This window comes from Ambystoma mexicanum, chromosome 8, assembly GCF_040938575.1.
Source record: "Ambystoma mexicanum isolate Mex_15411 chromosome 8, UKY_AmexF1_1, whole genome shotgun sequence".
Classification (NCBI taxonomy): Eukaryota; Metazoa; Chordata; class Amphibia; order Caudata; family Ambystomatidae; genus Ambystoma; species Ambystoma mexicanum.
In genome coordinates this window covers 1,013,203,997-1,013,218,167 of record NC_090929.1, presented here as the reverse complement: position 1 = coordinate 1,013,218,167, position 14,171 = coordinate 1,013,203,997, and the positions used below count along the sequence as shown (strand labels likewise).

General features: G+C 45.5%; 1 protein-coding gene across 7 annotated transcripts in view; it reads right to left on the bottom strand.

Annotated features, from left to right (window-relative positions):
* The window catches only part of HSPG2 (heparan sulfate proteoglycan 2), a 1,237,996-nt gene that overhangs the window by 386,489 nt on the left and 837,336 nt on the right, over window positions 1-14,171 (bottom strand). For all 7 annotated transcript variants that reach the window (XM_069610942.1, XM_069610946.1, XM_069610944.1 and 4 more), the window contains 3 exons: window positions 6,183-6,305; window positions 4,914-5,066; window positions 4,610-4,752 (listed from right to left, as the gene is read on the bottom strand). In XM_069610942.1, coding sequence (XP_069467043.1) covers window positions 4,610-4,752; window positions 4,914-5,066; window positions 6,183-6,305 — 419 coding nt within the window. The remainder of the gene's footprint in view (window positions 1-4,609; window positions 4,753-4,913; window positions 5,067-6,182; window positions 6,306-14,171) is intronic.

Here is a 14,171-nt window from a genome sequence, read left to right as displayed (position 1 = left end):
GAAAGCTATATTGGGTTCCAGGTGGTTAGGGTGAAGTTCAAAGCAGTGACAAAAGTGTATCAAATTGTGAATGGACTGGTACTATCTTATCCAAAGGAGATGATTTTGCGCGACTCTCCAATGTGATCTCTGCAATCATCCAATCAGCTGCTTGTCAAAGTTCCGCACTGTAGTCGTGAGAACCTTTGGGCACCTGTTCCAGGTTTTGAAGTCTCTCTCTGGGACTCTCTGCTCTTGGAGCTTTGTATGACCAACACTCTTCTTTCTTTCAGAAAGAAACTTAAAACCCATCAGCTCTACATTTTATTTATCATCACCTTTAGCCCAGTGAGTCCCGCCCATTCTCTCTTATTTAGTCCTCTTCGATAAGTTCCTACAGGCATTATTTGCTTCCATCTTCCACCCTTCCTTGTCTTTAAGTTACTGTGAATTTAACACTGACCATAACATTCGTTATGGTCAGTGGCACTTTATAAACTCTGTGCATTCAATCATTCATCCATTCATGTCTTGTTGCTGGAAAGATGTGAGGCAGCTGGATATTTACTATTGGATATCCCCCTACCCATTTGAATGGTGCAGGTCCTTACTACTACAGTACTGAGGTCCACTGTTAACTTAAATTTAGCAAGAGGAGAAGACCTAGTGCCATTTCGCAGAATTGACACCGAGATACAAGTATCCAAAACTGGACTGAATTGCATGGTCACCTCCTAGTCTTGGGACTGGAAACTTTGTGGGCATCTTGTCTGCACATCAACAGCCTATTCACCTGGTTGCTGCAGTTTTTCATCCCAGGGACAGGCCTGCCTGGGACCAAAGTCTGACTGTCCTGTCCAGGGTCGAAAATGCTGTTTCCATCTGCTGCCCTAAGTGGCACTCTTGTCTTGTGAAATACAAATTTGACCCTTCTTCTCCCCCTCCAGGTGTACCACTCGTGTCTGACCCAACTGTTGGAAGGAGACTTGAACTCACAATCAGGTGCCCAGTGCTGCAGAGTTCAATGGTGATCCCAATTGTTTCCAAAGATCCTCTATTCCGTGAGGGTGTTGGGTTTCCAGTTTGGAATCCAGGGCGATAGATAGCTAATGTGTCTGAGTTTCCGTGTCCCCAATGAAAAGCATTAGGCTGTAAAATCGCTTGCACCTATCCGTTCCTTGCCCACAATGGTGGTGCTTGGGTCCCCTAGCAGACGACCTATACCTAGGCACCACCAAGGACTACCCATTCGTAGTGTCAGGAGTCCCCCTAGATACTAAGAACTGGTAGTTTGCCTTTTTCTGAACAGGAACTTTGGCTTTTGATTACTTGTGCTCCAACATTGAAGACATTGATTTTTAAAGTGTGTTGAGACACTATGGGCCTATTGAGTCCTATGGTCAAGACAGTTGAGCCTTAGATGTGTTTGTAATGCCCAATGTATACGTGTACAACTAGATTTACATGCCCGTGACACACCTGGACACTGGATAGAGTAGAGCTGGACCTCTTGGGTATTGTTGACAGTGGTGTGGTTGCCTTATACATTTAAAAAGCCTGTATAATTTGTGTGATAACATCTTTCTCCCTAGTTCAGTTACTGTAATAGGGTATATGCCTATTTAACTATATGATTAATACAATGGTTTGTAATCGATTCTGGGTTACCAAACCTATGTGTATAGTTTGCTTTGTCTAGATTGTAGAGTTTTTTGATGTTGGCGCAAGTGGGCTCTTAATAAAAAGTATATTTTGAATGTACAGATTTGAAGATAATACTTGCCAAGCTCTCGGTGTCAAAAGCTCTGATCAGCCAAGACTCAGCCAGACTACTCAGTCTCATCATCAAGTGAGGCATTGTGTTGACATTAGTGTAAAAAACCTTTGCTGTCAAATAGGTTGGCTTTCCACACCCCAAACAACTGCTCTTAACACCTAAATAGGCAAGTCCTTTCTCTCTTGATACAGTTGTAATGTGTATGCAAACAAACTTGTAATGAAAAGCCAATGACCACTTTTCTAACACAGCTACTTCAGTTACACTATTGTTTCATAAAAATATGCTCAAACAGAGCTTTTAAATCACGAACTATAAGTACCAGAAAGAAACCTGATTTGAGCCCAAAGGCCAAGAGTGGTTGATTATTTCGAACTAGGGACGGGACAACTTTATATGCTGCTCAACAGGTTGCACTACTTTCAAGACTTAGACAAACACCAGACGGTCAAAACATGTTATGCAGAACGTTTCCACAATATTTTCACAATTTGCATTTCCACAAAAAGTTAAAGTTTGTCCGCATCAAGAAACTCAATATGCAATATCGGCTATCTGGAACGTTTCACACAGCTGTACTCTGGCCAGACCTGCAGGTTGTGCGCCTCGGACAATGAGTGTTGGCCTAGTCCCTCATATCACATCCTGTGTAGGACTCTGAGCTGCAGTTATATTGATGGAAAGTTCCATCAAATTGCATGATGTGTGTGAAATATCTTTCAAGATCTGCCTCAGAAGGAGAACAGGATTCGGTCATTGTGATTGTAATTGTTTATAACACGCTTAATACCCAGAGGTTTCGTACCGCGAACCCAGGGATCGCACCTGTGTTGGTACGCGTCATCTTGCTTCCAAGGTGAGCGCGTTGCCCATGAGCTATTCACCCGGCATTGTTACAGTCTTCTTGTTGCTTTCAATATTTCCCTGATCCAGATCACAAACTAGGTCTCCTTTTGAGAACGACCTTTTCCCAGTTTCTCATGCGTTCTGGCTTGGAACTGATTTGTCCTCCAACACAAGCTGAATTGAGACTACATAGGGATTACCTTCCTGGCATACAGGGCTATCACTTCAACATGCCTACTCAACAGTGTTTGGGGGTACCCTGCGAACAAACTGACACCACCAATGTGTCAAATGCACAACCAAATCTTTACTCCCAAAACCAAAAACTTTAGAGTACCACCTTCAGGAAGCATAGCTGACCAGGGTGTCTGTTAGTACTGAATTTACAACAGTAAACACTGGGAGGAGGCGACATCATATGCTTGACCAGGAATTGTGAAACTTATTAAGGATAAAGCAACCACACCCTGTATGGAGGAATCACTCAGATTACTGAGCAAAAGAGCAACACTTACAGAACGCAGTTTCAATCTCAAGAAGCAACACAAATTAAATAATCGGAAAAGTGACTTACTATTAAGGGAATAATCAGACAGTGGTGTGTAACATCAGGGTGGGGTTATTGGTGCATATGTTGGACTGTGCATTGGCCCAATTTGTCAGAGGCACACACCTACGTGTCAAACGCAGATGCAAGTTTCACCACAAATTCAATACCATTGTCTATGGACAGCATCATTCTCCTTCGAGGAGCACACAACCTTTGCCACAAACATTTAATTGACAACTTTAAAAAGGAAAACATAATAAAGCACTCTTTTTTCCAAACCAGAGCGCCATAACAAAGAATTCATATTGCAAAACGAAAATCCCATAAGACTAGCAGGATGCTTTTCTGGACATATTTTTCGTTTTAGAGAAAATAATACAAACAAGTATTTTGTGACACAAAGAGCCAGGGTCGAATTTCTAAAATCGAAAGAATAAAACGCATGTTGATAAGAAAAAAATTATTTGTGATTTCCCAAAGAAGATCAACATAATTATCAAAAATCAGCCAACATGTGTTTCAACCCATACAGGTCTTTTTCAAGGCTCAATGTTATTTGTTGATCTCCAAAAGATCGAAGACTACGTATGAACAAAGAATTAATTGAATTGTTGTTCTGTTGTCTCTATATTAGGTTTCCGTTAGTTACACGGGGCACAACGGTTTCAGGAGAAACACGACAGGGTAACAAGACCCTCCAATTAATTATATAATGGAGCTTTATGCCGACAAACCTCATATGGACTTTTCTATATTACAACAGAACAATTAGATACATTCTTTGTTCATACATACTCTTTGATCTTACAGAGATCAACAAAAAACACAGCCTTGAAAAAGACCTGGGTGGGTGGAACACGTGTTGGCTTTTTTTCAATAAATAAGCTTAGCATCTTTGGAAATCATAAATCAATTTTTTTTATATAAACATGCACGTTCTCTTAATTCTTTCAACGTAGTGACTTGAAACTGCCGCTTTGTGTCACAGAATACTTGTCGTTTTGTATTCTTTTCTTAGGTGAATTAGGGCATCACCATCTGTTCTATGCACTAGCAGCTGAGTCTCTCCAAATATAGGAAAAGGTCTGGTGCAGTTGGAGAGTTGTTGTCTCTTGCCGCCTTCTTTGCGTTTCATCATTAAAGAAAAGAGCTTGACCTTAATAGCCCCTTGAGGGGGGTCAGGGGGATAGCTCAGGGGCACCGCGTTTGACTTGCAAGCAAGACAACGCAGTGCTACACAGGTCTCAATCCTGATCCTGCGCTTAGAAACCAATATCTGGTATTAAGTGTTTATAAAAGAACAATTATAATTATAAACATCTCGATTACTAGGTTACTTCAAAAGAAAAAGGTTTTTCTTCTATCGTACACCGAATTTCCTGAAACTCAGTACTTAGCATCTACTGCAGCAGCATTTCCCCAGCCTCCGATAATTGTGGCAATGATCATTTATTTACCTGTGAGGGTAGGGCGCCTCCCTGCTTTTTCCAGGAGATAGTGGCTGGTGGGGATCCACCAGCCCTGCAGTACAGACTCACGGCATCCCCCTCTTGAACCTCTATTCTCTCTGGGCTCACCTGGACATCGGGAATGCTACTACCTGCAGAGTTGTGCACATAAAGGTCAGTAACAAGCAATCTGTTTTTTTAAAAAGAAACTTTGTAAAATTCTATATTTTGCCCATAAAAATTGCATATGAAAAAGCTTTGCTTATGTGGCGATACTGCATGAGATACAGCCTGCTGCTACTTCAGTACGTACTGTGCACCCTGAGAATAGCTCTAGCAAGATGCTGCCCAGCGCTGTTGCGGACATGGCACGTGTAGTGACCCTCATCAGAGGGCTCCACTGTAGGGAAGCGTAGAGTCCCTCCCTGGATGATGGCCTTTGATGTGATGGTGCCAGTCTGTCCACCTGCAATGAAATTGAAAAACAGATCATTAACATGTAATCCAGAAGGTTGTTTTTGTTTCTAGGTAGGGAAGCTAGCTTCAGATACCATGAAATCCGCATTCGAAGAAATGCATCATGTACAGTGTGAGAAATAGAGATGGAGAAAGTCCGAACTAGCACTAAATACTACTGTGAAGGCAAGAGTGTCAGAGCTGGTGCTATAGAGGATCTAAATGTAACCGATTGATAGAGATTCAGATGGTGACCGTTTCATCTCTACGTTTGTGTAGATGTAAGGAACTAGTACTAAGATAGGCAGCTCTCCGTCTGTGTGACTGAATTAATTCAGGGACACAGATTGTTCACTTCTACTTTTGGATGATATCAATGGAATGTACATGACAAATCAGGACTTTCCTCAAGGAGAAAGAAGAGCCGTGCAGTGGCACAGGGCTACTCCAAATAAGGATTGCTGGAACCATGGCGAATGTTTATAGGTTCATGGATATAGGCTTTTACCTTTACGACTTAATGTTATATATACAAACTGATTCACATCTCTTCACATCAAGAGCGGATACAACACGAGACATAACGTATTACTTTCAGCACTGGTATTGCGATGAGTTGGCATGGTGACATGGTTCCTTTTACATCTAGGACTAGACTTTCTTAGCAGTACAGTGTTCCAGTTATTGAAATCTTTAAGATTCGGTGCAACAATAACCTAAGGGGATGACACAGGGCTGCAGAACCTTCACCTCCTAGACCCAGGTGAAAGGTACAAGCACACATGGCGAGTCAAAGCAGAGGATTAGAAGCAGCAATGGGGAAAAAAAAACAACTGCATCTAAAGGTATGCATTTGGAAACCATTGGGTACATTTAAGGTAGACCAATGTCCACTTTTCACTTCAAACTGAAGTAACCCACTGCAAACTTTACAAGAGATATACACTGTGGAAATTACACTAAAGAAATATGCAAGGGAGTGAAGTTATTTATAAGGCATTATCAGAGAACTGAGTCGGTCCATGCTGTGTGCAAAAGAAATCAAGATAAGAAGAGGTTAAAGAAAGTAACTCTTCAAGAGTCTTTTGTGGTCATATGGAATCAATTAACGTTCTGTAGCACTCACCAGTCCATTCCACAGATGGTGTTGGGTTCCCAGTTACAGTGCAACGGAATTCAGCTGCCTGACCCTGTTGCACGCTGAGCTGCAGGGGTTCGATGACTGCTGTGGGCGGAACCGCTGCAGAAGCTATGGGAAGGAGAAAAAATAACAATGCAAGTCAAAGGAAGTCACAACACACAAAATCTAATTCTATAATAGAAGCTTACACAAAACCGGGCTACTATGGAAGGATCTATGATGATATAAGTCATTTATAACGCGCCTGTACAGAAGTGTTTCTAGGCGCGACGAGGACGGGAGGACAGAGGGAGGAAAAAACTATGACCTTACTAGCCCTTGTGATCACGAAAGTACGGGGGGTGAGGGAGAAAGGAAGAGCGCGGAGAAGTGGGGGGAGAGTGCAGGTAATTCACAAGTGCTTGCAGTAGGGGGCTCATAAGTGCTAGGGGGGCCCGGCGGCAGTGTAAGGGCAACGGGACATGCAGAAGCCTGGACCCGAAGTTCAGTGGGTGGCCAGGCGACCAGTGTGCGGAGCAGTCAGGGACTCAGTAAGTAAGAGTTAGAGAGAAAGCGGAAGAGAAAAGGAAGGTCTTGAGTTGCTTCTGTAACGGGAGGTGGTCCTGCTCAAATGTGAGGAGGCAGGGAAGCTGTTCCAGAGGAAGGCCCCAGCTGAGGAAAGATCTACCCCCCAATCTCTGCTTGGAGAAGCGTCTGACCCTCAGAGTCGGCGGTGGATGAGCAGAGGACTCGAGAAGGAAGATGCTTAGGAAGATGGAGGTAGTGTGGTTGCAGGCCCCAGAAAGCAGCCTTGTGGATGATACAAAATGGTCTTGAACTTGATCCTTGCAGTCACAGGGAGCCAGTGGAGAGATGTCACAGCTGTAGAGATACAATCCCTGGGCTTGAGGCCAAGGCCAAGCCTTGCAGTCCTGTTCTGGATAAGTTGTAAAGGGCGGAGAGTAGAGGCAAGCAGATTTAGTAAGAGGCTGTTGCAGTAGTCCAGCCTAGAGAGGACCAGCTCATATTAGTTTTGAAAAGCATGTCATCACAGCCAAGAACTCGCTCAGCATTCGAAGTCCGAATCCAATCCCTCCATCAGAGTCAATGGTTTACAATACCTAAGCTAGGGAAATATGCTATCCAAAAACCAATCATATTAGAATGCCTGCTGTTTTATTTCTAGGAACCACACACTGCTGCCATTATGACGGTCAACTGCTACTAAGTTTCCCAAATGTCCCTTGCATCCATGTCACTGGCACTCATTTATGGCCTACAGCAGCTTATGCAAAAGCAAATAATATCTCCAACTATGGCATATCAGTGTTGACATACACCCGATTCAATTTTTTCCAGAACTGAAGTTCAAGACAGTTATGCCGATGCACCTTGGTGCCATCCACTATCCCAGTAGTGTCCCGGCAGCTCTAAAAAACCAAACCAGACTATAATAAAACCATGAATGCAATCAACTAATCAAAAACACTCAAGACCCACTGTTTTAAAAGAAACACAGAAGAAGAAATGACTTACCAGTAATGCTCTTTCTATGGATTATTTTCCTGTAGATTCCTCATCTGATAGACATCCCTCCCAGCATCAGCTGCTCGGAAACAGTTTGACAGAGGGTGTGGTGCAACTCGACACCGACCGGTCTCGACTCAGTCACGCCACTCCTCAACTCTGGATGGGACGTCAGCAGTACATATAACATGTCACTACGCCCTCATACCTCAATTCCCCACTTTTTTCCCCCCCAGAGTTTAGCAGCCGCGGAGGGCAATGAGGAATCTGCGTGAGAAATCCATAGAAAGTACATTACGGGTAAGCCATTTCTCCCTCAATGGATTGCATTTTCCCACAGATTCCTCATCTGGTAGACTCCCACAGCAGTATAGCATATGGCAGGTGGGATGAAAATCTAAAACGAGAAAGCTCGAACACTGCTCGTCCAAATTGGGCATCAGCACCATGTCCAGACAATGTTTTGTGAACGTGTAAAGCATTGACCAAGTTGCAGCCTGACAGATTTCTTTCGCGGGCACACCCCTTTTCAGCGCCATGGAATTAGCCACACCCCTGGTAGAGTGTGCTATGATGCCAGCTGGCAACTCCTAAGCCGCTTTCTGGTAGCATGATTAGCCAATGTGAAATTGTGGTTAGGCAGTGCCAGAGCTTTCTGGATTGCGAGAAGGCCAACAACAGTTGATCACATCTAAAGCTTGCCGTCCTGGCCACATTGTAGCTGAGCGCCCTTTTCGGGTCTGGCCTGTGCAGTCTTTCCTCATCTTTAGAAGGCTAAGGGTAAAGAAAATGGTAGGTCAATGCTCTGAGATGTGAAATTCCGACACCACTGTGGGAAGGCATTTCAAGTGCTGCCTTCTCTTTGAAGAAACGCAGAAATTGTGGTTTACAGGAGAGCCTGGAGCTCGCTTGCACGCACGCCTAGCTGATGTGAGTGCCACCAGAAAAGCTATCTTAATGGTGAGCAATCTAACTGAATTAGAGTGCATCGGCCCAAATGGAGCCCCAATCTTAAAGGTCAGCACAAAATTGAGGTCCCAATCCGGAATCACACATCGTGTAAGTGGAAATCTATTTATAAGACCTTTCAGGAATTGGGTCGTCACTGGGATGGTAAAAAAGGAAGCCTGAACCAGAGACCTCTTGAACACGGACAACGCCACCAAGTTACCTTTGACCGTACCTTATCGGAAGGCCCAATGAGACCAGAGATCAACGAAATTACACCACAATAGTGGTGGGGCATCAGATGGGGTCTACTCTGCGCTCTCTACATCATGCCTCAAATCTTCTGCACCTGCAAGCATAAAACAATATAGTGGAAGGTTTGCCTCTAGCCAGCAACCCATCAAGTACTTCTGAGAGGTCCCAGTCATCATAACTCATCCTCTCAAGAACCATGCATGCAGGTTGAGGGACACCCAACCTTCCAACTGGGATAGAAGGTCCGGCTTCCCAAAGAAGCCGGCGAGGTGGGCAGATGGCCATTTTCAGGCGGTCCGATGACCATGTTCTGGTCACCCAGTCTGGGGTGATCAAGATCTTGGTGGCCTGGAACTGAACAAACGGGATAACCGGTGTCGGCGGAAAGGCGTAGTGGAGGTTGAAGACCAACTCCACCAGGAACACCTCCCTCGAGCAGAACTTCCTGGACTTCGTGTTGGCATTGGTGACAAACAGATCCACTGTTGGGGTATCCAACAGAGCGCAAATCTCCTCCAGGACATGTGGGCACACTTCCCACTTGTGTGAAGGCCTGGCTCTCCCTGTTCAGAGCACCTGCCAGCCCATTCTCTGCTCCCACTAGATGGGCTGCAGAATCCTGTTCTCCAGCATCCAGAACCACAGTTGCAAGGACTTCCTGCATAGGGACAGGGTCAGGACACATCCTTGCTTGATGACGTAATGCACGCCCACTGTTTTGTCTGTCAGAATCAGGACATGTTTCCCTCTGAGGGAAGATGCAAAAGCCATCAGGACCAGCCCGATTGCTTACAATTTAATCCTGTTGATGTACTATGGGCGTTCCACTGGGGACCAAAGGCCATTCACATGCAGATCCCCACAGTGAGTGCCCCAACCCTTAAGGGACACATCCATGACTGCCTGGAGACACGATGGGCAAAGGGTTCCCCCGCCAACATGCTCTTCCTGCTGGCCCACAATAAGAGGTAGTTTGACACTGACTCGAACACCCTAAAGATGTCTTTCATATTGACAAAGTACTGGGACCACATATTCCTCAGAAGCCACTGGACAGATTGTATCCAAAGTCTGGCTGCACCAGAAAGATTCGGTGGCCATGAGGCTTAAGAGGCGGTAAGCTGTTGCGGTTCTGGAAAAGCTTGATCATCTGTCTGACACTGCTGACTCTTTCCTCGGGAAGGAAAGCCTTCCCTGCCCGGGTGTCCAGGACTGCCTCGAACTGGAGCCTCTGAGTTGGTGTGATATGGGACGTCTGGAAGTTCAGGGAGAAGCCCAAACTTTGAAGCAGTGAACAGGTTTCCTCGAGCTGCGTCGATACCTCCTCTGGAGACTTTCCTCAGATCAGCAAGTGAACAATGTAAGGGAATATGTGGACATCAGATCTCCTGAGGTGAGCTGCCACTACTATCAGCTTGGTGAAAACCCTGGAAGGAGAGTTTAAGCCAAGAGGGAGCATTTGAATTGAAAAGGAGTATACCCGATGACAAATCTCAGCAATTGCCTATGCTTCTGATGAATCGGCATGTGGAAATAAGCATCCTGAAGGTCCAGCATCACTGAGTCCTCAAGCTGTAGAGCCCAGAGAATGTCTTTTAATGTCACCAACCTGAACTCTGAGTCCTTACATTTCTCCAAGGTCTCATCAGCATTCGGGCCGAACAGGTACTCGCTGTCAAAGGCTATTGTCCAGGTCCTGTGCCTGGACGTCCGGTGAGAACCCTGAACTTGGAGGTAAGCCATACTTTGCAGTACTGTGGACATTCCAATGGCACAACCTATGAAATCTGCAGTGTCCAGACCTGCCTGATGTGCTTGACACGCCACCTGCTTAGCATCATCGATCAGATTTAAGAAAACGATCCAAGGCTTCCGCTATAATCCTCCACAGCCTATGGCAATATTTAGCGAATGCGCAGGATGCAATAACTGCCTTTAGGGCTATGCTCTCTTTGCCAGGGCATCAGTTTTCTTGGACTACACGTCCATGGGGAGATTGGAGGTGTATGTGGCCTGTCTAGAGCACCCTGTGGCGGATTGGACCACAAGACAACCCGGTATAAGGTGAGACGACAGGAAGGGTAAGTCTCCCCTAATCATTTTTTTGTGAGTTCTGCATCCACAGCTGGCGTGGAGCATGGTCTATGCCACAGTGCAGTAATGGGATCCGAGATGGCCACATTAAATGGTGATGCCTTCTTAGTCTGCGGTCCTTTATCCAGAATGTTACAGTGCATATGCCACAAGGGGCTTGGCTGTAGAGCACGGCCCAAGCCTACAACCACCTTTTCTACAGTTTTCCTGTACTGGGCAGACCATGGGGGTGATGTCTGTTGCAAATCGAGATCAGGGGATACGCACTTGCCTCGTGCAGACCTTCAGCCAGGGCCAGAAAATCTACCTGGTCCATGAAAATAATTGGCTCCCGCAACTCCCCAGTCGTCGTAAAGCGACCTCAGGGAGTTGAAGATCACAGCGACTCTGGAACAAAGGAACACTTGAATGCAGGCATCAACTTCGCTATTGACAGGACTTGAGGGCCACCAATGCTGGTACTGGCTTTTCAGTCATCGAGGTTGAATTTGAGGGCGTAGGACCCAAAGTGGCCAGATTGGTGCCAAAAACTCTGGACGCAACTGGTGCCTCACTCGCCTGCGTACCCAGTCCTCCTTTTTGGAAGAGTTGGAGAATTTGCTCCTTAGATGCCTCCCACTCTTCCCTCGGTGCACCAGTAGTTGGACAGGACTTACACCGCTCCCTCGGCGAGTCGGAGTTGTGTCTACGCCAATCATGACCTTTTCTTTCTTATGGGAGGCAGAGGATGACTAATAGCGCAACCCGTTTCAAGAGTGCTAGTGCTTCTTCACTTTCTTGTGGTGTCTGTCCTCCCCGTGCATGGGGTTTCGGTATCAGGGCCCAACAAGCTAATGATTGAACATGCCAGAGACTTCAATGGGGGCCGCCTGAGCGCCAACTTCACCAACCGTTCCATGATCGACTTTGGGTTCATCTGCTGACATGAACTGCACTGCTCGAAGTTGTATTCCATCCTCAGACACCACACGCAGATACTGTGCAGATCCATGATGGACATCTTCATGCTGCAGTTTTGACAGCATTTGAATCTCGAAGCTTTAGGCCCTGACATATTGGCAACAAATTCAAAGAATGTCTCACTGAAGATGAAGATCACTGTTCCAAAAACAGTGTGCTCAGCAGGCAAATAAAAAGGAACAGAGGTACGGGGGTGTAGTGATGCGTTAGATGTACTGCCGACGCCATGTTCAGAGTGGAGCGGCCGAGTTAAGATGGATCAGTGGTCAAATCGCACTATGCCCATGTCAAAATGGTTCCAAGCAACTGACGCTGGAGGGGATATCTATCAGATGATGAACCTGCAGGAGAATGCAATCCATTGAATGCGGCTTGATGTCAATGGGCACTTTGCGGTGATAAGCATGGGTGCTATGGCAACAGAATGTTGGTACAATTGTCAGTGTTCTAAAATATTTCTTTAAAAGTTAAGAAGAGGGGGCTTGAAAGTCACTATAATCCTTTCAATTTGACCAGGTGGACAAGGCCTCTTCCAAACACCTTTAGTTCTTGTCTTTTACTATTATGGTGTCATTGTCAAGACGTTGAGTCATGCAGTCCCACTGCTGACTCGAAGTGGATTCAGTTAAAGGTCGATCCAGTTGGATTATGTGTGTTTGAGATGGGTGAATCAATGACTTGCAGCAGGGCGAGTCGGTATTCAGATCAGTGGCTGCTACAGAAAGTAGACAGTAATTGAGTTGTTTCTATGTGTCCATTGCAATGGGTATCTCTAGAAGATGAAACAGGGTTCCAAGCCGATTCTGGGTTCCTGTGAAGTGCATTCTGGGGTCTTCAGGGACAACCGAAATCCTCAGTGCTTCGCTTCCACAGTGCAGGAAGTTGTCTGAAACCTACAGGGAAGTCCTTCACCTCCAGTGAGCAGGATCCCGGTTCCAGTGAACATGCAGTTGAGATGTCTTATTACACAGCAGTGCCCCCTCCTTGTTGAGGATTGGGGAGAAGAACTTGCCTTTGCCTTGGATGTCTTCAACTTTCTAGCAGACTATTGTGGAATAGGCTGTATTCCCAAATTAGGTCCAGTGAGTACGCTTTGTGGAGGGGAATTTTTTTTTTAAAACAATTTTTATTGAATGCAAAGCAAAAGCATGCACACTTGAATTATCCTTCTTGTGAAAGTTCAAATATGAATTAGTCTAAGGTGGGAGTCTATGCTTATCAAGGGAAAATGTCACAGGCGGATTAGTCCAAAGTAAGCCTATGAGAGGTTCAATCCAGGCATTTCTAAGTGCCCTTTGCCTCCTGACATTTCCAGAGTGTCTTGTCTGGAGGAAATGGGGAGGACAAAGTCTAGAGAGCTCTAGCACAAAACAAGATGGTGGAACATCTGTCCCCTCTGGCTATTCTAACTCAGCCCACTTCCCATGTCTGCTGACATCCAAGGGACTCCGGTGATCAGCTAACTGGTCTAAGTGTTTGTTATTTGGGTGTTGCCTGTGAAACACATCACCAGGGGATCTTCTGGGGAAGTTTCCTCTGCCCTGGGAGGATCAAACGCCAGCGTCCTAGCCATTGCCCCACGAAGCTGGTTTGTAGACTCCCAGGGCAGACTCTAATTTACACCCCTGTCCTAGCTGAATACTGCTTACCAAACTGACACCCGCATGATATCCAATTGCTGTGGCTATTTAATTGTGTGATCCTAGTAGCCACCATGCCATAACAGGCATGGCTTATTTTATTTTTACAGTTTAAACTGACACCAGGCTGACTAGGGTACACAATTATAATGCTTTGAATCAGAGGTGCAAACGGTCGAAAAGCCACTTCTACCTGTCGAAACCTTTTTTCCAGCAGCCATCAGAAATGCACATGCAGCCTTTCAACTTGCCCTGCTACCACTGCAGAGCAGCTCCTATAGATAGCATGAGGCTAGTACAGCAAAGGCGCTTTTTGGCATGAAGCTTTATGAAAGGTTGGGGAATATGGGTAGTAGACCTTTCTTTCAGAAAGCGAAGTACCCGCTTAATTTTATTAAATAAAAATAATCAAAAACAAATTGCTTATCCCTGGCACTCTTCTTTCTGATGGATGTTCCTCCCACAGATTCCTTATCTTAGATATTCTGCGGCAGCAACAAACTTCAGAAATGCTTTCACCTCCAGGGGGCACTATGTGGCTATAGCATCAAAAACCCCTCTGCTTCTGGAC